The 25,413-nt window shown below is 46.6% G+C and overlaps 1 protein-coding gene across 14 annotated transcripts in view; it reads left to right on the top strand.

Annotated features, from left to right (window-relative positions):
• The window catches only part of LOC120818463 (rho guanine nucleotide exchange factor 9), a 41,856-nt gene that overhangs the window by 606 nt on the left and 15,837 nt on the right, over positions 1–25,413 (top strand). For 6 of the 14 annotated variants that reach the window (XM_040175560.2, XM_078102069.1, XM_078102071.1 and 3 more), the window contains exons 2-5: positions 848–2,517; positions 3,527–3,859; positions 4,585–4,711; positions 4,830–4,930. In XM_040175560.2, coding sequence (XP_040031494.2) covers positions 916–2,517; positions 3,527–3,859; positions 4,585–4,711; positions 4,830–4,930 — 2,163 coding nt within the window. In that variant the 5' untranslated portion in view covers positions 848–915. Of the gene's footprint in view, positions 1–319; positions 445–847; positions 2,518–3,526; positions 3,860–4,584; positions 4,712–4,829; positions 4,931–19,513; positions 19,734–19,876; positions 20,212–21,844; positions 22,003–25,413 lie in introns of those variants that run through there. The other 8 variants (XM_040175563.2, XM_078102074.1, XM_078102073.1 and 5 more) reach the window with 5 other exon arrangements.

Raw genomic sequence — 25,413 nt, 5'->3', positions numbered from 1 at the left:
GTTCGTCACCGTACGTGTTCCGACGGGACGGAATAAGCCAACTAACGTATTTACCACCAACAGGCTGCGCGGCGACGTCACAATAAAGTGACCCGACACGCGCTTCAGCCTCGCGCGCTCAAAGTGCTTTTTACGTCCCAGCCGGACGAGTGACTAACGTTGCTTTCCTTAAACACAGTCTACCAGAAAGAAGCCCGGGCCTGTTCACTAAACACACTGGCACTCGCTTGCGAAAAGGCCAGTTTGGATCAAACAACATCTATTAGGTGATGATCTCATTTCACAATCACACGCGCTGCTTCCATACATTAAAGGGATTATGAGACGGGGTAATTAACATGTAGTAGTGTGACACCGAGCATCGTCCTCCTCAGAAGGAGCTTATCTGAGCTTTGATGAGGATGTCCCAGCTGGAGCGGGGGTAAATGATCGGGCATCTCTTCGGTGAGGATTTCCATGACAACACAGCCATTTAAATGTTTAAATGTTGGATTGCGGGACTGCGTCTCCAAAGAATGCTTTGGATATTGTGGAGTACATCTGGGGGCAGAGGGGATTGCGAGTGTTTGTGACTGTTTACCGGTGGTACAAAAGCCCTCGTCTGACTATCGACCTCCAATGCTCTCATTCTGCATTTGTGTTTAAGTGGCACTACAAATATCTATTATTCTTGTGACGTTTGACCTCCCGTGTGGGAGGTGATACACTAAGACGATTTAACGGCAACTCATTTGCATTAATGCCACAGTTTGTTTGACAGAATAGGACGGAACACGCATTACATGAAAACATACATTCATTGTCAAACTTCTGAATTAAAATAAGAGAAAATCTTTTGTTCTTCCAGTAGTTTGACAGCGGCCCGAGACATGACGTCCATCGGAGCTGATAGCTGACGCTGTATAATGAGAGAGGATGGAGCAGACAGACAACCCTGCCCCTGCGAGCAACAACCCTAATGGGTTTGTCAACCGAGTGTTTAATGTTTCTCTGGATGTGGAGAATGAGACCAGCAGTGTTTATATTCAGCAGAATGGGCCAGAGCCTGCAGAGGGGCAGGGAGAGACACAAGCTGCCTCTCCTCAGACCCCTGTCAAGGAGAGACAGGAGGTCAACCGAAGGCCCCGTGCCACTGGGGGCATCTGGAGGATCTTGAACCGAAAGCGTGCTGGCTCAGAGCTGGAGCGCAGACCTCACTCCATGATCCTGCCCGGGGAGGCTTCCATCCCCAAACTCTCGTTTGCTGACAAAGTTCGCTCCTTCAAGAAGCTTAAATCCCCCTCTGTGTTTAGAGGGAAGACAGAGAAATTGTCCACTGCCAAGTTCGGCAGCTCCTTGGTGGATGAGGAATCTTTCTGCCGGGACCTCGGCACTCCCCAGCAGTCCGGCAGGAGCACACTCAGGCACCGTGGCAAGAGGCACTCGTACGCTGGCCACACAGCCGACTTTGACTGCTCGTTCGAAGACATCGACCTCGTAGCTCCCATTGACGGCCAGCAGCCCGCTGTGGCGGGAGAGGCTGTGACTCAGAATGGTTGTAAACAGTCAGAAAGGGTTTGCTACACTAAAAGAAGCCAAGGAAATTCAAACAACTGTAACAAAATGGCCGCGGGTTGCGATGAGCCAAGCGGTAGCCCGAACACCCACCACAGCAGAGGAAGGAGGCACAAAGACGTGTGGAGTTACCTGAGGCGGATTTCCATTCTGGGGAAGGCCAATCCGGTCTACTCGGAGAGGAGCTTTGACTCTGAGCTTCCATCTTTTGACAAGACCACGGACTCAGATTATGGTTCCGTCGACTTCGAGAGTGTCAGAGACTTTCAGCCCCCGCCCCCGAGACACTCTGACACCAAGGGGCACTTTGGCGGTCTGTTCAAGTTTTTCAACAGTGTAGCGGAGACAGCCCGAAAATGGCGGACAACATCGCACTCTTTCTCTCCTCCGGAGGGAGAAAGGACACCGATGGGCTCCCCGCGGGTCCCACAGTCCTCAGCGGGCAGCATTCACAGTGTGTCCCTGACACTCCACAGTGAAGGCCTCCCAAAATCCCAGGCCATGCCATCAACACCAGAGAACGCTAAATCCTCACACTCAGGAAGCCTAGACAGCAATGCTCCCGCACCTGTGACAGGACGGCGATCCCCTAAGGTGGTCCTGAAAGCCTTCAGGCCGTGCCCAAGAGCTCAAGCGGTCGATGTCCTTCAGAGTTCTGAGGGCACAGACAAACATGCAGACGGGGAGACAAACCACCGGTCCACGGCCATAGTAGAGAACCATATCCCCCATTCAGGTCCAACCACCGAGGCTCAAAAAGAAGCACAGGTTGAAAGTGATCCATTAAGCTGTTTCTGTCGAGAGGAAAAGGTAGAGGGGCGGACAGGAAATGAGCAGGATTCCAGGGATGCTCCACCGTTCACCCACCAGATACAGGAAGTGAATGTCCAATCACAACAAGGTGACGAAGAGAGCACGACTAATAGCGTACCCGCATCAGATTCCACAGAGGAAATATTCAAGGTATGTGAATTTAAAATACAAGGTTAACAATGGTGATGAATACATGCATTTGTTAATGAAGTCCGAAGTTTGCATTGCTGAAGAGCATTTTCACGTGTACTGCGTCTCACATTCATGCCATAACATCATTCCATTACAGGCTTTATTCACATCATTAACATCGCAAAAGGCTTGCAACATGTAATACATGTAACTGTTTCAAACATTTCCATTCATTTGCTTCTCAAAACCACCAACAACAAACTAGACTGCAAATAGCACCGGAGCTGTTGCTCATTTCCTCATGATAGAAGTTCCTAGGTGTGGTTCATTAACTGTCAGGGAGAAACACCAGCCTGTGAGGACATGAATTGAGCAGCCGCTCTTCAGTTGACCTTTTGCACCATCTGTTGGAGAGAGGAGGAAACAGTCACTAATCACAATGGTGGAAGACACCGTATTAGTTTGTGCTCTTCCCGCTCAGCCGGCCTTGTGTGGCCTGCAAAGAAGACCCTGTTTCCCACTGCTGTGACTGCAGCGTCCCCCAGAGCTCGGTGACGCGAGCGCCTCATGGCGTCACCCTCCCTCCTCACTCCAGTGGAGGCATTAGTCATCCCCCTTCTAGTCACACCAACGAGTCAGGACATGTTAGCCCTAACTCCTGATGACAAAATGAGATGTGACATCTCAATACTCAGCACACTTTCATCGGGGGTTTATTATGCAAGGGCCTGCAGGGATCTGGGGTTTTGCGAAGGGTGTTAATGTGCAGGCCTACAATGGTTTAGCAGAAGTGACGGCACCAGAAAAATCCTCATGTTTTTCTTCTCTCACATTTAAATGCCGTTCCGGGGCTTTTCCTGGCACTAGGCACTAATGCATAGCAATTAGCTTAGTAGCATGTTTGGATATGAAATGAGGTATATTTTACTGAATCTATCGAGACGTTCCTCCCAATTTCCAACACAAGAAATGCAGTGTGTGCACCTTTTTTCTGGGCCAAATTGCTGAGTATCTGTGCCAATCACAGCTGTGCGAGCAGATTGCCAGCCAGACAGGCTGCGGCGTCAGACAGCCGGGTCCGGCCGGGCCCGACCCGAGCACAGAGAAGACCTCTGTGCCTCACAGGGCCCCACGCCCTCGCCCGGCTTCAGCCGTACTGGACCCGTGGAGGCCCAACCCAGACCGAGGTCTCTACAGCCACTACAGCGAGGTTGGCTCTCTGTGCCGGCGGAGACGCAGGCCGGCTCCCACCATGCAACACTCCCCGGGGCAGAGACAGATGGCCGCTCGCGCCAGGCCCTTCTCTGTCATAGAAACCAGCGCTACTAGGGCGATGCAGTCCACGGAGCTGCAGCACAGTGTAAGATAATACAAAAATATATATGAATATATCGATATGAAAATGTGTAAATGCATTTATGTGCAGTTAACATAAATGCATCGTTAAAATTAAAAAAATAAAGTTTGAGGGTACTCATTGGTCAATATACAACAAGGCCAAATTGAATTAAACACAAACTACTTTAAAGGGCCGGCCTTGTACTAAGCCAGTATTTATCCACCACTCAGTTGTCAGTTGCAACGGTGCATGCATGCTCTGCCCCATTTTTAGAGGCCAGTGTTTCTGGATGCTGCCTTTCCCTCAGCTTACCTCCCCCTCTCCCTCGCCTTTTTCTTACCCTCTCTTTTCCTCACACACACACACACACACACTCTTTCTCTGTTCCTTAGTCTCTCTTTTTGACGTCAATTTTCTGCCTCATCGCTCCCATAAGCTCTACCTCTCATTGCCCTAACTCAGAGTCATTCCCTTTTATCCTGTGAGACCGCCCCGGTTGGCATGATGTATAGTCTTTCATGGTTTGCTGCAGGGCATGCACACTGACCAATGCACCAGAATAGACTTCCTGGATGTGAAATACTTTAATTCACTGCAAAAAAAGGAGGGAGGGGCAAAGCACTAAGGAAGAAAGAAATGTAACATGAAAGGCAGGAGGATGTGTCAACCTTTGTATGTGCAACTGTGTGTGTGTGGAAGCTACATCTGGAATATAGGAGATGCCCTAACCACCCAGTACCCTCTAGGCCTTGTCGCGGCCCCTGGGTGTGTCACCGTTAGAGCCCCCGCTGAAGGCTTCTCTCCTGCGGTGTCGCTCCCTGCCGCTGCCCCCGAGCACTCTCACCGTCGTGGCGCTGCTCCTTCCTCAGTCAGGTACCCTTGCGTCTTTCAAAAAACAAAACGTTCCATCAATATGCAGACAGTGGATTGATATGATTCTGTGTAAACTGATCATCTATTTGCCCCCCCCACCCCCCAACTCCAACCTCAGACGCGGGTCAGTCGTCCTCAGTGCGCTTGCGGCCGGGCTCTGGTAGCTGCAGGAGGAGGAGGCTGCTGAGAGCTGGTTCGGAACCACTGCAGGTCAACGTTGTGAGTCCCACACACACACATACCTTCTTAAACACACACACGCGTGAAGGGGTCAGTGACGAATAAGGCGTCTAAGAATGTAATTACATTAAATAAATCCTAAATGGATGTAATGCAAATGATTTAGTCTGTTTTAGACATGTGTGTTTAAACAAATCGAAGCTAGATAACAACAAAGTTGTTATCTAACTTTTCATAGTGTTTTTTAAATTAACTTCACAAGCGGAAAAATGTTAGGTAGTGCAACCGCCTATTTGTGATATGTATATATATTATCTATTTTTTTTTTCTGGTTGTAGTTTATATATTAAAATAATTTAAGATAATTACGTTTTCTTGACCAGGTTTTTTTTTAATTCTATAACTGACATGTATCAGTTGTACTGCACATATCAGTAGAAGATATATTTCAAAAGAAATATGCAAAATAATTTCTATTTCTATTTCAAATACAACAAGTCTTTTTAAGCTCTAGTAGTAAATATTTTATAGTATCATACTGGTACTCATATAATAATGAATACTCATATTCAGCAAAACATTGATTAGATCGACGGACTGTGTAATGTATAGTGATGAAACAGAAACAAAGTCTTACTTTTAAATAGAAACAGCATATGTAGGATGACGTCATCAACTCTTAGGCTTTCTCTTTGAAGCTCTTTCCCTGAGTGCAGCCTACTGCAGTGGTATTTGTCCAGGCCATTGAGCTACTGAAAACGTTCAACAGTTAAGAGCCGTTTCGCTATTTTTAAATTAGATTTAAACGGAAATGGTCCATAGTTCGAATATTTCATAATTTGACTTGAAGTTTATAACAGACCACCTCAAGGCTCCACTCAGAGAATCGGGCTACTCTGAGGTAGCGTTTCAAATGAAAGCCCTTCAAAATCTCCTTCAAATTCCTTCTTACTTCTTTGAAACAATTCATAACGTTTTTTTTATCCATTGATCATCACTGTCGCTTCAACCCGGGTGTTGTCATTTCTACCATGTTGGAGCAGCATTTTGCATGATAAAACAAGCGCATGTGTTCCTATGTGACACATTCGGCTGTGTAACAGAGAAAGGACAATATCGGATACACTGTCGGTGAGACGGCCAGTGGGAGTTTTGCATTTCAGAAGTGGAGCCCAGTGAATGTTTAACCACCACACACCTCGGTGGTTTGCCTCAGTTTTATTGTCCCTGTAACCCGACGGATCTCATCCAAAGAGAAGTCAACAACTCATCTTTTTTCTCTGGGTTGCTGGTGTCCTTGCAATCCTTAATCTATATTCTCTTCATTTCACATTTTGCCTTTTGAATTTTTTTTTTGCTCCATCCTTATTTTGGTGGCTTAACATTTCTGCTTTCATTTTGTTCATTTTATTACTTGTCGTTCTCTCTTCAATTTGACTTCTTCCTTGGGTTGCTGTAGAGCTAAACTGGTAATATTCTCTCCATCAATGTTGGGAGGGTTACATTGAAATAAAAATTACTTTTTTAATACGGTTGTAAAGCTTGACACAAAAAGTGTACTGTCGTACCTTGAAGTTGATAGTAGCTATTTTTATCAATATTGGAGCGAGATCTGAACACATTTTCACTCAGCACCAAAGGTCACTTGGGGCCCTCTTGGTGATGCAGTATCCTGTTAGCTGCGCTGTCCTTTACTGCAAAGTAAAAGTCCCATATTCAATGTTGTGCCACCCTGACATAAAAGAAAATGTGAATTGCCAAGCCTTTAGGGTTTTAGGGTTATCTCACCAGCTTACAATTTTTGGTACTCAAAAATATTGTTTTTGATTTGTTTCAAAAATAAAAGCATGCCATCCAATTTTATTTTTAAATCGTTTTAAAGGTTGTGTTACCTGACATTTCCAGGGTTTGAGGGGTCAAAGCATAAAATTATATATATATATATATATATATATATATATATATATATATATATATATATATATATATATATATATATATATATTATTTGAATCTACTTAAAATGTAATCAAACTGGATAGGCTTTATAGAATAAATTATGTCATGAATTGATTATTTTAAAAGGAAAGAAATGGACGCAAAATGCATGTCATGTCATTGACCCCAATACAGATGAATCTAGCTTTTACTCTGCTTTTTGTCAGGCTTTCAAGGGCTTCTGAGTCATTTATAAAAACACACTGTACACCGGGTTTGTCCACTTGTCACATTTATTAGCAGACGGAAATGAGACGATCGGATGTATCATGGAGCAGGAGTGGGAGAAATAACCTCTCACCGATAATGGTGTTATGGAGATGACAGAGCACTGGTCAATGTTTCATCACATGATTAGGGCCACTGATCCGTGAAGATGGGTGGCCACATGGATTAATGTCATCTAGTACTCTTGGGCCATTACTCATCTTGAATAGGCCACCCAACAGATCAGATGTTTTTAAATCTTGACGAGAGCTCATGCAGACAACGCAGAGAGCGCAATGGCGCTAAATCGCTTCCACATACTTGGCGCTTCGGATCTGACGAAAAGTGTAATGCGTCCATGTCAGCTGTTTAAAACACTAGGTCGGAGTAAAACCGCTCGGGAAGGCAATCCCAGGCATTTGAGAATCGCTGCTTTGATGTGCAAGTGGCCTCGAGGGAGGGTTGGGGGGGGTGGGGGGGATTCGGCTGAAAGGAGACGCAGAGGAGTTTCTCTGAAGCATCCTGACGGGCTGGTGAACATTTCTGGGACTGCGTCCAGCCCCTGCACCTGCAGAACCGCTTAACACTATTTACGTTGTTGTTTGATCGCACTACGTCGAATCTCTGCTCTGAGTCCCACCTGCAAAGTTTCATTCTGTGATTTGCTTTCTCTCCTTGAGCGAAATGCGCCCGAGCATGATGTTGCCAAGCAGTGTTTTTCCCCTTGATCGTAAGACAAAATATGGAGTTTAAAGCATTTGTAGCATTTGAAGTACAATCAGAAGTCCATTTTTATGGAAGATGCTGTCTACTCAACTGCTGAATGCTGAGCACAGCGCTCTAAGCCTTGGCAGGTCCATGCGTCGAAATTTACTAAATTGTGTAATTTTTTTTTAATTACAGCTTTGATTACAACTTCTTTTTTTTCTTCTTTTCTCTGGTCTAAACGGTGTTGGGGAGCCACTGCACGTTGTTGCCATGACACTCTCTGGCTGTTGTTCATCTCCTTGCTTCTATCTTTAGGCAGCCTCTTAGTGTGAGCTAAATAGAGAAAGTGTGTGGGTGAGAGAGAAGAAGGGGTGGGAGAGAAACAGAGCGCGGAAGAGAGATGCTCCCCTTCGTGTGTGCACTTTTGTGTCATGGCCCTCCCCTGGGGAAGGGAACGTGGACTCACAACACTGGAAATGTCTTGTGTGTGTGTGTGTGTGTGTGTGTGTGTGTGTGTGGGAATGGCGAGGGGGAGTTCATTTCCCTCAAGTACTGGGATTCATGACTGCGCCTTGAGCATAGAGGTAGCATGTATACTGTACATGCTGCATCAATATTTTACAAAAACAATATGACATGTGACACGAATGGATGATGCTTCAACATCAGATCTGTGTGACACTCTCTGGCTTCTGGTAAGTCAAGCATTGTTTACATGGTATGGATCTCAGGGCAGGATTGGATCTGTTGTTAGTAATACAGATGTGTGTACAGTGTGTGTGTGTGTGTGTGTTACAGCTGTCCTGTCAGGAGGACTACCGGAGGCCGCAGGCAGAGAGAGAGCGTTCTCGCTGCAGTGGATTAGCTGCTAATGCTGACGCCTCTCTTCTCCCTTTCATTTACATGGGTTTCTCCCCCTAGTCACTGCCCTCTTGTCTCCTCTCTTCTAGCCTCCCCTCCTCTCCTCTCCTCTCCTCCCACCTCCTCTCTCCTCTCTTCACAACCAGCAATTAGCAACGGCAGTCTTTGCGTCTTTGTTAGTCCACATGCAGGTGAGAGGACTGTTCCCTGTGCGTTACGAATGCGCCCGAAGCTCCGCTGTCAACTTGTCAGAGCGGGGGCCCGTTTTATTAAGGTGCTTCGCGCGGATCAAGAGTTTCAAGAGGAACGATGATCGTGGGCTCATGTGATTAATATGATTGGTATGATTGGTCTAACCCATCTCTGCCTGGTCATAATCATATTATGCAATGCCATCTATTTATTATGAACGCATGAGTCAGCAGCGGCTAGTTGGGGCAGGCAGTAGTGCAGTGTTGGAAAAAGTACAACAATTTCTGTTTGTTTTTTTCCATACACCAGTGCTCAGCTGTTAATTTGACCACACACACGCACACACACAGACACACACGCATATACACACTTTATATCTGCCTCCCTCTGTCCAGGGCCTATGATACACCCTCTTCACTCTGACGCACACTTCACGTGCACTCCCAGGGTATTCTGAATTCATCTGTCAGGGATTTCTGAGTCATGCATTGACAGCTTCATTATTTGGCGGGGATGAAAGAGCAGCGGCCAGCGATATCTTGCTCAGCCACACTGCGATGGTGCGGCATTTTGTCTTGCCCAGGGCTTTTATTTTTTAAGTTGACAGACTGCGGGAATCTCCTTCAAAAGAAGCTGCATGTGTGATGTACGGTCCGCTTTTTGAGCCACCGGCAAACCAGAACCCTTTATGAGTGTTCGTCCGACACGGCCCCCCGGCCAAGGTGCAGGCAGGTATCCGCTGTGACTTACTGCAGCCACCAGCTAATGCAGTTCTGCACGATGCATGGGGCGCTCACCAATGGAATCGCCACTGAATGTGTCTGAACATCCCTGGGCCGTTTCTTACAAAAAAATAGGTTTCTGTCTAGGTGGTGTGTTTCATTGTTGTTGTTAAAATATTCACAGGCATGCGGCTCATGCACTTATGTGGTGTGTGTTCTCTATGCTAGAGAGAGAGAGAGACAGTTTCTTATGTAAGTGTTGAGAGGGTTTCCTTAGCTCCTGACAAAAGCCATCTCCCCCTTTATTTCAGATGGCTGCACGTTCCGAGGGACTTGGGGAACAGTGCTGTGTGTTAATTCTCCCACTCACTGGTGTATCCTGTTCTACAGTATGTCCGCATTAGGCTCTCATCTTGTCAGGTCGTGCATGCCCATGCATGTAGAGATTTGTGTTTGTGCTCTCATGAAGCTCTGGTTTAAACCTCATCAGGGCCTGTTTCTCCACCCTTCCATCACCATTGTAGTACAGTGGGGATATATTGTTGGAAGCAATGTCACAACACGCAGCGCTTTTGTTATGAGACTGTTGAAGGCCTAAGGCACCCCGGTGCTTGTTATCAAGCTTCCGTTGTATCGTTTGTGAGTTTTCTCAGGCTGCTCAGGTGATTTTACCCACAGCTTCTGCCTTTTGGGTAATGTTTTCATGGCTATTTGGCAGGTTTATGTTTGGGATAAAGATTTTTTCCTGGTCTTGAGTCAACTCAGAGGAATGTCACCTTGTGTAAGGTAGGATGATGATCCCCTGTTATCTGACAGCACCATCTGAGAGCAGGAACCCCACAGGCAAAAACGTGTACCAGAGGTCTTTCCCAGAGAGATTGTGGAACCTTTATATCTGTATTAACTCCACTGATAACTTCCACTGCAGCCGTTCTGTTCACCCAACTGCAACAATAGTTGCTCAATAGTCTCATTACAATCTCCTTATTCCTTACCTGATACGTTGCTTTGTAGGGAGGAGGTCCTGCCAGTGTCTAGTCGCACCTTGAAGTCATTCGACGTCTCCCCACAAACAATTTGTAGGACACAGAAATTTAATTGACTTAAATGACTAATAACTGTTAATACTTAACATTTTGGCATCAGCGTTCAAACTTCAACCCAAAGTCTCTGCCTGATAATTTTAGGACGTAGGTAGCAACAATTCACAAAATACATATACATACAATACAATAAGAAGATTTATTTGATATACTATATAATTAAGCTAAAAATGGATATTACACCGATAGCAGGAAAGGAGAGTAGATATTATAGCGAGCTGCATTACATAATTGGGGTGTAATTTTCTGCTGGACTATTGTTGCTGTTATTTTCTAATATTTGCATTTACCCACTTAGTCATTATATCCCGATGATTACTTATTAAACACCCCATTGTGTAAATATTCTGTGAAACCACCAATAGACAATCTAACAATATCAACATGGAGGTATCTATTCATCTATTGCCCAGGTCCACGATGAATAAATCATTTTTACAACTGTGTAATCTAATATACATTAAAAATTCATATTCTATTAAGCATATTTTCCCATTGCTATTATGTTGTATACTTTATGCTATTGCAATCTTTTGTGACATAGAAAAGTAGGCGGGCGAGTATTTAGCCTCACCATGTGTCAATACATTATTCAGACCCGATTAATGGTTTTCATCTCGCTACTTTGTCAACTTACAGGCTAATATCTGCTGGCTATTGTCTTGGGGATCATGTGTGTTTTGCATAAACTGTATCTTCAAAATAGCAGCAACTCAATGTGCCTTACTCGTCAATGTGCCACAAATCACACCTGCTTCGAATCAATCATTCGCAATATTGTAAGTCAGCGCAGTTCTGCCTTCAGCTTTTGCAACAAACTGATGGGACCATTTTGAAGAGGTCCTATGCAACGATGTCTATCTCCCAATCAAGGGCATTTAGAGTTTTTACTGAACGATTGTTTCATACTTTTTCCTATTTGAGTACATTTTACATTTAGAGCAATGAATAAGCTTCACACTAATATGAAACATTTACAGTAATCAAATATTTGCGTCCAAAGAAATCTTGTACCAACATTGACAAGGCAATAAGTAATCAAACATTTTGTGAGCATGTGTGGCTTTTTACAAAAAAAAAGTTGTGTGTGTATTAAAGCTTTGACCGCTGCTGTGATTTAAATATACGTTAATTGTTGTATTCCGAAGAAAGTACGCAGCTCCTGTCCTTTGTCCCTGCCCTAATATACTGAGAAAGAGGCTAACTGCCCGTACAGTGTGCTGCTAGTTAGAATGTGTCCTGCAGGCCTTTGTGAGAGACGGGCTGCATTTTTCTGGCAGCTGCCACTTCTTATGTACATTATTTAGCGTACCTTTGTGCCTCTGACCTCCCTGGCTCCCTGCTACACCTCATTCAGCGACACATACTCGGATTATGCAACCGCCATTGCTCCTTGGACTCCTTCCTCACCCCCCCCTCCCCCCCCCCCTCCGCATCCGCCTCTTTTTACGTCACCACTCGCATCTCTCTTCTCCCCCTCTTCTCAGGTCGAGCCCCCCCCCACACCCTGCTGACTCCCATCCCCTCCTATTCCCTCCTTCCTGTTCCCCCCTCCAGGCCTCCGTGAGGACACCTGCTTCTCGCGCACTGCGAGGTGCCGGTTAGTACCAGAGCATGCAAGTGTGTCTGCGCATCCACGGTGCCGACATACATGGCGACCTTGAGCCAGGATATTTTGCACGACACCACTGTATCCGCTGAAGTTCGTGAAGTGTTTGATGGCGGGAATGGAAGTGACCTATCGACGGGACGAAAGCGTTTGAGAAACAGTGCTGAGAAACAACCCTGCGCCCAGATATCATTTCACTGCAGAATTTTGCACTTCAATCCCATGTTCTGCATTTGAACTCTCGTCGCGTGGAGGCAGTGAGAATGTAAAAGGGTTTCAGCTCAGAGGAGAGGCGGAGCTCTAGATTTTCTTCTACAAGTTACGGTATGCGCGATGGTTGATTAGAGGAGGGGAGAAGAATCTTTACTGCAAAGCTCTCTCTCTCTCTCTCCCTCTCTCTACCTCAAACGGGGGGGGGGGGGGGGGGGGCTAGCCTCACTCAAAACTGTTGCAATAGAAATCCAATTCTGCTCCCAGAGACACACTACAGAAACTTCAAACGTAGGTCGTATGCAAATGTAGTGGCCAGAGCGCTGGGAAAGGACGGGAAGACACTACGGTTCTTACCTCCCAGTGCTTTGGGCCGCGGGAGGCCGGCGGTGCTCTGATGAACGAGGACGCGCGCGGACTCAGTGCACTCACAACGAACCCAGTAAAGCAGCGACGGCTGAGGCGAAGCAGCCCCAAACTCCCAACATACGACATCAGATTTTATCCCTCGCTCCACAGCCGGGCTCCCAGATGACCAACAGAAACATAAATGAAGAATATCTCAACAGTTTCTTTTGAGTTATGTGAGAAGATTGACACCACCTTCACAAATGTAGGTTAGATATGCTACAGCCAGCAAGAAACAGCTGTGTACATGACCCCCGTTAAACATCAATGTGTTCAATTTTGTACAGAAAGCAAACACGTGTATTCCCCAACATGTCACACTATTCCTTGAATCTTTGCCATAACGCATGGAAGGAAGAAGTCAAGTGAGCACTGTGAACACAGAACACAGCCAATTGCGCTTAGTGGTTCCCATCATTTGTAGTTTTGCAGTGTGTTGAGGTGGAGCTATCTGTGTAATATGTGCTTTCAGCTTTCAGTTAATATTCAAGCAAAAGAAATTACAGTTATCCAAGTAGTGTACTCCTATTTGGAAAATAAGACAGACGTGTATTAAACCAGCTGCACATTTTTGTTTCTCTTCCGCAAGCTTGTCTTCAAAAGCCTGTTTTCATTCTGGCGAGAGACTTTATATATGATACATCCGGCCTTGTTCCTAAGAAGACGAATTTCTCCCAAGGCAGTTAGCTCTAGGAATGCTGATATCACTTGGGATGTCTTTAACCCGGATTTCTCCACCCCACTTGGCATGACCTACCTCTCTTATCTGATTTATCTCGCACTATTTCTTAAAACCCTTGATGCCCTGACCCACTAACTCACCTTCACACTAACCGGCCAAATTGAGCTTAACGAAAAAACAGCTGATGTCTGAACAATGGTGACAAAACTGTGTTCCGGAAAAGTCCAGCGTTTTATTTTTAGAGCGCTTTGTGGCTGGAAGGCCTGGGAGGAAGCAGGAAGTCAGTGTGGTTGTCGTGGGGACGGGAGGAGAACAAAAGGATTGGAGCAGACTGGAGGGGAAATGGGTGTGGTGGGCTTCGCCTCCCATTAGCCAAATGCCTACTGACCACAAACAGATTGGTTTGGTAGCCCTGAAACGCGAGACTTTCTAAAGACGGAGCTTTTGCTGACTAGGACTGACCTCCGCGTGGATCCACAGTGACAACTGGACAGATCAGCCAGATCTCAGACCAGCAAATAATCACCTATTTCTACACTGATGGCACGATGAATGGACATTCTGCAGTATTATTTCCATATGTAGAAAGTTAAAGAAAATCTGCAAAAAGAAAAGAGCTGAAAGTCTAGATTAAACTGAGAGAGTTTGCGTTGTGCCCGTCCCACCCTAGCTGGACTTAATGTAATGCTTAAAAAACAAGGAGGGTGTGGAATAGTTTACCGCCTTTCATCGAGGGGTGAGAGGCGCACGCATTGTGCCTCATACGCTTGTCAGTGTGGCAGTGATGGATGACGCCAATATTGTGGCAAACGACCGCTGCCTAAAGTAGCGTAGCTTCCTTTCTATACTCTACCAGGATACCAATTACTTTTATGAGTAGATATCGCCCCCCGATTGCATTTGTAAATAGTGCTCCGCGACAATACTACAAGCTTGGCATCATCAACCTCATTCGAGGAAGGTGTGGAAGATATGCATTGTACTTGAATATGATGTTATATCTGTTGACAGGAAGTTGAGGCACGCTCAAGTTTCTGGAAAGCGTCCAGTCAGCTGACCTTAGATGGTCCTCCGTTATACGCGGAGGATTTTCTTACGTTTTGGCTCTTTTTGAATACCCGATGTGCACTGTGGTCCTCTCTTGGGGTGAAAAGATGTTCCAAACTGAGCAGGTCATGAGCCGCTGCTTCTGTGGAAGGGATTAAGGCTGCGTTTTCACATGTCAGGACTTGACGCGTGACATCGTAACACCACCTGATTGTCTTGTTTTAGAAAACGGACAGAAAGCTGCCACGAAGCTTATCTGCAAATAGATTAAAGCACTTTTTGTCCTCTCCCACCCTCCCTCCATCTCGTAATGCAGCGCCCAGGTGCCCACATGCACAGTGTAACTGTTCCTCAAGTCCATACTGGCTGCAAAGCAATTTCAGAGTAATAGATCCGAAAGAAAGATGAATGGCGAAGTGCCACTAAAGTTAATATGAGACTTCAGCAGTCTGAGTTTGACGAATGAAGTAGATATCTTTACAATATTTTTTGTACCAAATGACCCCACGATATCTTTGCTCAGCAAGGAAACACTCAAAACTAAAAGGGAAATTTTAAAACTCACTTTTAGCAGATACACATGGGCATGTCTTTCAAAAGTGAAAATCTATTTTTGATGCTTCCTACATGATCAGGTAAGTAGGCCAGAGAGTTCATAACTTATATGAGAACCCGGCAGAGGGAAGTCAGGGCCCTTCAAGAGGTACAGCCAGAGTGTAGGCCTGAGCCAGACCAATTACACAGTGGAGGGATCTGCATTGCTCTGCTGGGCCTTTTTCATTACTCTGTAGCCTTATCTGGATAAATGGCAGGGAATATGTCTAAATGGATGGCTGGAATGAAGCCCTCCCAATCCAGACATGTGCTGTAGATTTTTATCTGGACTCATTAATTCATTGTCATCATTAATTACAATTGGGAAAAGGGAAGGGTTTTGATGCAAGCTTGCATATTATTTGATGAAGTCCTTTCAAACATGGCTGCACAGCATACCAGCATGCTATGCCTTAGACATTAATACCATGGCCCTGCTGAAGCTGTACATCTTTGTTGCATGGGTCTCATATAACTCTAGAGTACACAGCTAATGAAGACAAAACAGTAAACCTGGAAATTCCCCACCACAACGAGAGTCCACAAAACAAGGCAGGTCCATCGATTAAATGCAGCTGTGCTTGTTGTGCACGCAATTCACGTACAGTAAGTTTAAGTTCATTCCTATTTAACGCATGATTCTCTGCAGGCGGGAAATATTTCCCCTCTTTTGTATATGCATGAGTATATTAGCATTGGTGTCTGCGCAGATTTAGACTTTCAGATGTGACCTTTGTTGTCTAAATGTCAGGGAGATTGGACTGGGAGCCCACAGAGGTAGGGCGGGCTTATGTAATCTGCTCACTCTCCGCTTCACACACGCACACACACACACGCGCACGCGCAGAGCAAAGACAAAAAGAAAGCTTGTTTGAGGACGTTTGTCATATCTCAGCTGCGATGCCTCATGCAGCGGCTCACTAAAATAAGCCCAGCTTTCAGGAGCCACTGCTTTTATCGGCATGTATGTGCAGAGAGTGCCCTACAAATTATTTATGGCTTTAAAAATACTGATATGGTGCACTGATATGGTCTGTCTGTCGTTATTCTTTAAAACGCTGGGCCTTTCCATCCACCTCAAAGCTGTGTGCTGGATGTGTGGCCGGACGTGTAGTTAGGAGGTCTGTGTCTGTGTGTCGGATGTGTTGCCTGGGTGGTGGCTGGAACTGAGCTGAACTGATTCATGTTGCGCCATCTTCATAACCTGCCAACAACGAGAGGCGTAGACACCGGGACAAGCGCTGCAGGCGGGCAAGCGCCTGCGCGTAATGCGATGTTCATCTCAAGGATCGCTGCGAACACGCAGGCCAAAACGACGCCTGTGTGCGCCAACGGCAAACACGCGCATCCGAGGGGAGCCGGAGACACTTTGTCCCGTCACTCACAAGGCCGAGCCCCGAAGGAATGAGGCGCCGCCGAAAATGGTTATGAATACCAAAGACTCTGCCTCCTGTTGACTGAAAGGTTTTGTAGCTGCGCTCCTCCTGCGGGGAACTTGAGCAGCAAACAGCACAGAGTCACGGTGCACGTGCATTCCGGCATCGACAAACACACACCTCTAGGAACGATCGCGAAGCACAACCCACTTCGCTAGCATCCGTTCATTTTGTCATTATGCTACCGACAGTTCGACCAAGCGACTGCAGTGAGTTCACTGACACATTGAGCACTGCGCATGGAGCCTATTGGTTGGCAGCGGCATGAATGGTTGGAGCAGTTTTCGCTGATATTTTGACTTTCAGTTTATTGTGAATGGTGTGACACCCACAACAAGCCGCCACTTCCGTTGGTAGTGCTACAAGGAGCTCTCGCTGCTACTTTGAGAGTAAAAATTGATTCATTGAAGGGAATCATTCTTCAAACAGCTTGGTTGTGACCTTTAAAATGATATTGGACAAAATGATATGGTCATTACAATTTAATGGTGTTGTTGTTGTTTTTACTGTGTGCTGCACAATATTCAGGAAATTGTTACTTTGCTCCACAGTTGTTTTCTTGAATAATTTCTTTAACATGTTGTAATGCCGTTCTGGGCCCAGGGCGTCACATCACCATTACAGCATTGAAAATGAGATTCACGATAAGTACTGGGCAAACCTCAGCACTCCTCAATATATTCTCCTGTTCCACAAATGAGTGTGTGTTTAGTTTAGAAGACTCAAGACACACACCCTCTGGTTGAGGTTTGGAGCGCTGTGTTTTTAGTGCCTTTGTTTGTTTAGAGTTAAGTTTCTCTGAACCCCGTGCTTTATAAAAGATTTCGTCCCGCTCCGCATTTACACAGTTGCGCACTTTTCACATCTGGAAGCCACCTCTGCAACCCTATTCTGATCCGTGAGACACTGAGCAGCTCCGTTAGTGCAGTTTGAGGTTTGACTGTGCTGCTCGAGGGCACCTCAAAGGGGGTAAAGAGGTCAAGGGCACTCTCTGCCAAACCAGTTGGAATTCATTGTGGATGTGATCCCTCACTGGCCCACCCACACTGCTGGTAAGCACATTTCCCTATATTTGAAGTCTATAAATCCAGGGCTGTGTGGATGTTTCTCCAAAATAGCATACAAGATTAAAATGATTATTAAAATCTTTCCATATAATGCTTTGAATGCCCTTGAGTCTAGTTTCACTCATAGAATGTTCACAACAAATGTACGAACTGTCAGGGGATGCGTGGAAAGGCAGGACTCAAATGCAGAGTTCGAGCAGCAAAAAGACTTTAATAGTCAAAAGGCAAAAAACGCACACAGGAACCGGGGCAAAAATACAGGCAGGAAACTAGAACCATCCAGGACGATAGACAAGTGACACCAGAGACACACGGCTTAAATACACTAGGGAGGTGCAGGTGATTGGACACAGGTGGAAACAATCAGACAATTACAGGGGATGACAGGACCAGGCAGGAAGGGAAGTTACCCAGGGAGACAAGAAGCAGAAAACTACAAAATAAGACAGGAAATAAAACCACACCGTGACACGAACTCGTCTTAACGATTGGTTAGCAAACTGACATTTAAAGCCATTTCGATATTTTACGCTATACCTTACTATATCGCCCATTTGACAGTAAATTGTATCATCGTTTAATAAATGAACATAAAGCTGTTTTGCCAAACACTTGCAACTAGTGGTTGATACCATAAATACATGTTGACACTGTTTACTGAGGGCAGGGGTGGCCACACACTTTTCAATCGACCAAGTCATGGGGATCGACCAACCCCATCGGCCGGTTCTGGTCCGTTCGCCCGACCACAACCCCCACCCCTCACCCGATGGAATTAGATATGTCCGTTCGTAAGCTCCCTAATTAGCCCTACCATGTTTTACGTTCCGTGGTCGACCGTGCGTGCATGGTGACCCAACGTGATTTTTTTTCAAATGTCAGGTGATCTACCGGCACTGCCTTGGTGATCGGTACTTATTGGGCCCCCCTGACCGAGGAAATAAATGAAGTGAGAACAAGAGTCATGCTCTCATTCTCGTCCAAACAGACTTCTTCTTGCAACCAGAGGAGTCGCCCCCTGCTGGCCAGAAGAGAGAAGCCGAGTTTAAGGTTCTATGGCAATGGCTTCACTTTTCAGAGCCGGAGCTGGTCCAACTGCAATAGTGTAAATGAAATGGGAACCACATGAGCACCGCTGAACCCAAATAAAGTTCTTATCCTTGTTCTTAGTTTGAGGATGTTATTCAGGCTTAGCATGACACATTTTGTCTCGTCTTTTGCTGACAAGAAACAAAATTAATGTTGACACGTCAGTCTGAATTCAGTGAATCATTCATCCTATTTCTTCACCACAAAAAAATGGGAATTTGAGTGGATTTTATAAAGGAAGGTGAACCTTTGTCAGCTACAAAGGAGAGTAGCAAACATCTCCCACTCTCCCATATAGCATCACATCATTTCGCTGTCTTTTTCAAACATCCAGAGAGCCAACCACTGGGGATGCATGTGGAGGTTGATGGTCAGATCGACTGGGCACACTGTGTCTGAGTGATGCGCCGCCAACACAATTATAAGATGGTGATCACTTTGAGGAGCGCGCGCCTCCACCCGCCTCCACCCGGGCCCCTTAATGACAAACGATAAATCAGCGCGGGCGCGGCGATATTTTTAGACGGGCCGGGAGATTAATGAGGTTTATGATTCTGGCCTCTGTGGTCGATGTGGTGAGCGCGATGGGCTGGCTGTGCCCCCCCGCCCCGTCTCCCTCCCTCCCCTCCCCGAGTGTAGGTGATGGCTGAAGCCGGCGGTCTGGCGGCGGAGCGCTGATCAGCATTAACACAGCACCGCCTCTCAGCTCCGCAGCTGATCTCTCCCGGCCCCCCACTCACCGGAAGGCGGCTCGGCAGCTGCGAAACAGCCTGCGCACAGCCTCCCTCCTGTTGGCTGCGAGAGTCTATTGGCCCGAGAGCCGGTCGCTTTTAGGGGAAGAGGCGAAAACACCGGCAGGTGTTGACTAGCGGGGAAAAATCGCGGTGCAGACTGATGACGATGATGATGGTGAGGCATGATGCATCTCTTCCCGTGCCTTTATGAATTACATGGCGTATTGTGAAGAGGCGTAGAAGCATCGCTCTCTTTTTTCCCCCCCCATTTTATTTTTATTTTTTCTTTCTGTGGGCTCATTCCTCGCCTCACTGTAGTGGTGGATTTCTCCGCGGCTTTTGAGGCGACGCGTCTAGACGTGGAGGGCTGAATTCCGCACGGCTTCCCAGAGCGCATCAGCATCGGCCCGCAGCGCTGCGCCATGGCCTTGGACGTCCAGACTTGCGCGGTGTTCACGGTGATCGCGGTTCTGGTGCTCGTGAACGTGCTGTTGATGTTCATCCTCGGTACTCGTTAATGGATCTGCGCTTGGGGCCCGGTACGCAGCGCAGCGCACTTTCGCACCGGAGCGGAGAGAAAGGCAGTGCGCGTTGGTCGAGAGCGGGGACACCCGGCGCTCCATCGCGGCAACGCGTTGAAATGAATGACGTTGGTACAACATAATGTATTTCTGTTACCCCCCTCCACCCCATCCTCCACCACCTCCCCAATCCTCCGTCATGTCTTGTGTCCTCTCGCCGTATAGTGTTATAGTGTTGTCTGGTGGTGCTGGTGGTAGTTGTGCGGATACAGATCTGTGATGCTCTGGCCTTTTTTTGTAGTAACTGGAAATTCGTAACCCCGCATATAAACATACCCCCCCCCCCTCTCCCCTCCATCCCTCCTCTGCTCTACGTCGATCTCCCTCTCTCCTCCATGTTGTATTTTGTGGATTATGCGCATGGATTAATTGTATTCTAGGGTCATTGGATTTATGGAGGAAACATTACTCTGATGGTCCTCATTCTTTCCTTCCAGCAGCTCACTGCTGCGTCAGGTCTTGTTTTCCTCTTGTGATCCACGGCCTCATCAGCAATATGGCAGCTGTGAGCAGTGTTCTCTCCGTTGAAGTAATTGGAATGTTTGTAGCAAATCCCGGTGCCTGTAAGAAGTTGCAGTTGATGGTGGACTCCAGAGGATCATTGTAATCTCAGTTGAGCAGTAACCAATAGCAGGCAGGGCTAGGCCTAATAAAGGAGGGCCTCTGTCACTCCAGGTTTCCCCCATTTTAGATGCAGCTAAACTCAGCTACCATTTCACAGCCCTACAATATTCACATGTATCCTGCTGACAACATTACACTGTGACAGCTGATTCTGCAGTCTACACAACTCAATCAAATTGTTTCTAATAAGAGAAAGTCCGTAAATATGCCCATTTGTTACAGATGAAATGTGCTCCGAGTGAAAAAGCATATCGGGGGGGGGTGGGGGTAGATAAAAATGCCCATTCTTTTTACTGACCACATGCAGTTGCGTAATCGAATAAAAGATTGAACGCAGGTGTCATGAATGTTGAATGAATGTCAGAAATAGATATGCTAAAAGCCCAACCCAGACCCTTCCATGACAGTCCTATAAATAGGGATGGTAGGCTGGCTGGGGTTTTAGATGATACTGTATGTGCTCTCTCACACTCAAAGTGCCAAGCTATTTTTTGTGTATGTGTGTGTGTGTGTGTCTAGTTAAGTGATAAATGTTGTACTGAAGGTGCAGAAAGAAGTGATTGGCCACAAATAGCTCCATCACATGCTGTGGCATGTGGGCCGGTGCGTGTCTCCATCAACGCATACACATCCCTCCTAGAGGGGACCCCCACAGGACTGTAAACATAGCATCCTAATACTGTATACTGCAGTGGCCAAGGATCAGGTGGCTAGCGGTGATAACCCAGTGCTTCTTATACATGTGTGTTCACATGTTAAGTCGTACGTGCGTGTGGTTGTGGTTGTATGTTTCGGGGTTGGATGTTATCCGTAGTTCCTTTTTGAATCTGAGTCGTGCACACGTCCCCGAGTGTTCACACATTTGTAATCCCTCCAGGGCAGGTGCCTTATAATAGAGCACCGTTAAACGCTGTGCAGTCAGAAGTGTCGATGTGCGGATGGTGTGCGCGAGCGAGATGACGGCGTGTGTGAGGATGTGAGTGCATTTTCTCACCGGTTTTAGGCAGAGCAGCTTTCATTGGCTCCCAGACTGGGGGTATAAGTGTATTACATAATAGGGTTGGCAGACAGAGGGAGGACGGACCGCGAGACTCACTCAGTGCGTCGGAACGAGAAGCCTCGTGCGCCAAGGACCACCACCTCGAACCTCTTCCACAAAGAGAGATTTAATTATCATGATCGTGTGAGCCGGACTTCTCCATGCATACACTCTCTGAACAGTTCCATGCCACAAACATGGTAAGGCTGGCAAAAGGCGTGTTTGTGTGTGTGTGTGTGTGTGTGTGTGTGTGTGCGTGTGCGCGTATGTGTGTGTTTGCTCGGGGAGGCTGTAGGTGCTTTGCTGCAGATGTGCTACGGCTACAGATTGAGGAGGATGTTGGAATGCAGTGTAGCTGCCAGTGCTGTGAATGCTGATGTGTTGTGCTGCAAAGACGATTTAAGTGAATCTGCTCTCTGTTTTCACGTTTCCCTGTCAAAGCATGAAACGGAGAGTCCGTGTGCGTCTGTGTCCGTGTGCAGGGACGGATTCCTCTGCATTCATTTGCATTGACCCAAATACAGGTTTCGCGGTTTAGAAGCGGCAGTTCCACTCGTCGATCTTTGATGTTGCAACCGCAGTGTAACTCTCCCGATGACACAGGTCCTTACGGCCGGCAGGCACTCAGGCAACGAGGAGTTTTGTGGCGAGACTCATCTGTGTTTTGGTGTGTTCACTGCATGCCGTTTGATCAAGCTAGGTATGAGGTTGTTTGAAGGCTTGGGATTGGGACGATTGATTGTAAAATGCCTTTTTTAATAGATTCAGACATGTAGAGGGGTAAAAAGATGCACCGTATTGGGAAGGGCAGCACTGATCTCATTAGGGAGATGGGGGGGGGGAGAAGGGAGGCGGGCAAGGAGGAACATTGGTCGTGAATGGATCTCTATCGCTCCCCCTCACCCTAGGGCTGGGCCGTATACCGGTTCTAACGGTATACCGGTATTAGAATTCCGTGCGGTATGAATTTCTGGCGTAGCGTTCATTCCGGTGTTACGCCGTAATAACTGACGTTGCTCTTCGGCAGGCGGCAGAATTTATCATCATGGAGCGCCCGAGCGGTCGTACCTACTTGTCTTACGTGAGTTGAGATTGAGTCACGGTTATAACTTTTTAACAACAACGAATAACGCACAACAAACACTCTTTACCAGGGCTTTTACCAACAATTTGTAACACTAATGATTGTATATTTATAACGATGACCGCGCCGAACTGCATGCTGGGTACAGCTCACAACCAATAAGTAACTATAAGTTTCTACATGAAAACACGGAAAAGAGCGATACGCGAGGACAACGAGAGACCAGAGATGCAGTAACACAACTTGTGCCCAAGAGAGGAACTGTGTCTGTTTGGAGAGTTTTGGGTTTTGGAAAATCTGACGTGAATTAGATTTATTGCAAAATCTGTCGAGCCGCTGGTATTGCCTCTGGTGGCAAAACTAGCAGCCACAACAAGCTAACACGCTAACGAGCTAACACTCTAACACGCTGGCCAGTTGCGAGCGAGTTGGCCAGCGAGCGGCGAACAGCTGTTCGAATAGCATGCGGTCCTTTTTTCGGGGTCAATGAATGAATGTGTTTACTTGAAAAAGCAATACCGTGATATACCGGGATACCGTCAGAATCTTTCTAAATTCCGTGATATGGATTATCGGCCATACCGCACTCTACCTGTCTGTGTGCGATATTACAGCAGATCGATGGGGATTGGAGAGATTGAGTGGGGCCGAAATTGGCGTGGTCCTGGAGCATGGGTTGCAGAATGGGTGGGGGCCGGTGATTTTGAGAAAGGGGACATTGTAGGAGAGCGAGAAACAGGAGTGACCTGAATGACTTACGCTCTTCTACGGGTGCTGTTTCAGGCAGAGGCCGCAATGTCAGAGGGGGCGACCAAGTACAGTGGATTTGGCTTCTACTAACTGCGTTGGATTTTTTTTTTTGACTCTCCCAATTTTGCCCTACAATTCCCTTTACTGAATCCCGAAGGATTTTTTTTAGAACTACTATTCATTCGTCCTGTTTCCATGGCAGCGTGACACATGGGTAGATCTTTTGTGACCCCAGCTCCAAACCTTATGTAATACCTGATTGAGTCAGGCTTCTCAAAGCGATCTTTGATCTTAAACCTGCATGCACAGGCCAACACTATGTGCCTTTGATTTAACATTAACATGGAAATCAACATATGAACGGATTGTCTGCCGGGAAGAGCTCGTCATTTTAATATTTAATAGCAGGGCAATGTTGTAGATAATCGGTGGTCACTCAGAGGGCACACACTCTTAAATTTGGAAATATTCTGGTGCATGCTGAAGTGTCAGTGAAGCATCCTCATCTGTCACCATGGCGACAGCTGTTCTCTCCCTTCCAGGCATAGACATCCCTCCTTGTGTTCCCTCCTCTGACATGATTGTCTTATACCCCCGGTAGCTGTCTCAGTAAGTCAACATGGAAGTAGACATGTCCACAGGTTGAAGGGGCAAAGTCTTCTGCGTGAGAGATCGGATATTTGCGCGCGCCCGAGGAGACGTGGGGGGTTGATGTCGTTTTTTAAAACAGACATACGCACACAATCTGCTGTGCCTCACCCACCTTCCTGCAAACTCACTGCATCAGCACATGGGTGGAATAACATTTCGGCACCGTGATGATGTGCATTTTAAAAAGGTTAATTTTGTAAGAGGCACAGCAATCTTGAAAGGATGGAAGAAAAACATTTAGAAAGCAACAGTAGCTCAATATTAATATGCAAGTACCAATTTTGCAAGAACCAAAGAACCAATTTAACGTCCATCCATGCCACATCCCTGTCTCAAGGCCTTTGATAACTCCTTACCTGGAGCCTAAGCAGCTCCTGTCAGGCTCTGTTAGCACTGGCTGCTCTGCCCACTGCCCCGGGGAGTGGATGCATGGTTAGCTCTGGAGTGGAAGATGTTGATGAACACTACTTTGCAGAGACCAATCGGAACAAGCCGTCGTGGCAGACGTGCCACGGATGCATACAGGGGTTGAATGCATGCAAAGTTAGACTGCACGCGTGTTGCGTATTCTTTGCGCACACCCCAAGGCCACAGAGCCGAGAGCTCAGTGTGATGGATGGTGCGGCTCGGTTAGATGGATGATGTCAGAATCAGGTCCTTCTTGGGAACACTGTCTTCTGTCTGTTGTCCTTTAATGAGAACAACCTTTGGCCTCTCCAAATCCCCTGCAGCATGCTGAACACCTGACAGGCCTCCGTGTCCTTTCCCACTGCGCCCAATGCGCGCCTGGCAAAAAAGTTGACTCTGTTCTTGTTCATGCGCACCAGTTGTGCAATTGAAACATTTATTTCAGCGTTGCATAATGTCCACATTATTTATTCATGATGCGGAAATCAATAGAGGAGATTTGATGAGTCATCCTTCTGTGTTGTCAAAGACCGCGCTGCTGATAAAATAACACGCATAAGGGAAGGAAGATTATCCCTTCACATTTGTTTGCTCCTCAGCATTTATATTGCATTAACACATGTAATTATTCTAATGTCATAATGGGCCAATTACCATCCCAGTGTGGAGACTTGTTCTGTGCTTCTGAACGCCGTGTTGTTTCTCCACTAATGGCTCT

The sequence above is a fragment of the Gasterosteus aculeatus genome, chromosome 4, assembly GCF_964276395.1.
Source record: "Gasterosteus aculeatus chromosome 4, fGasAcu3.hap1.1, whole genome shotgun sequence".
Taxonomy (NCBI): domain Eukaryota; kingdom Metazoa; phylum Chordata; class Actinopteri; order Perciformes; family Gasterosteidae; genus Gasterosteus; species Gasterosteus aculeatus.
This window is presented reverse-complemented; position numbering and strand designations above follow the sequence as displayed.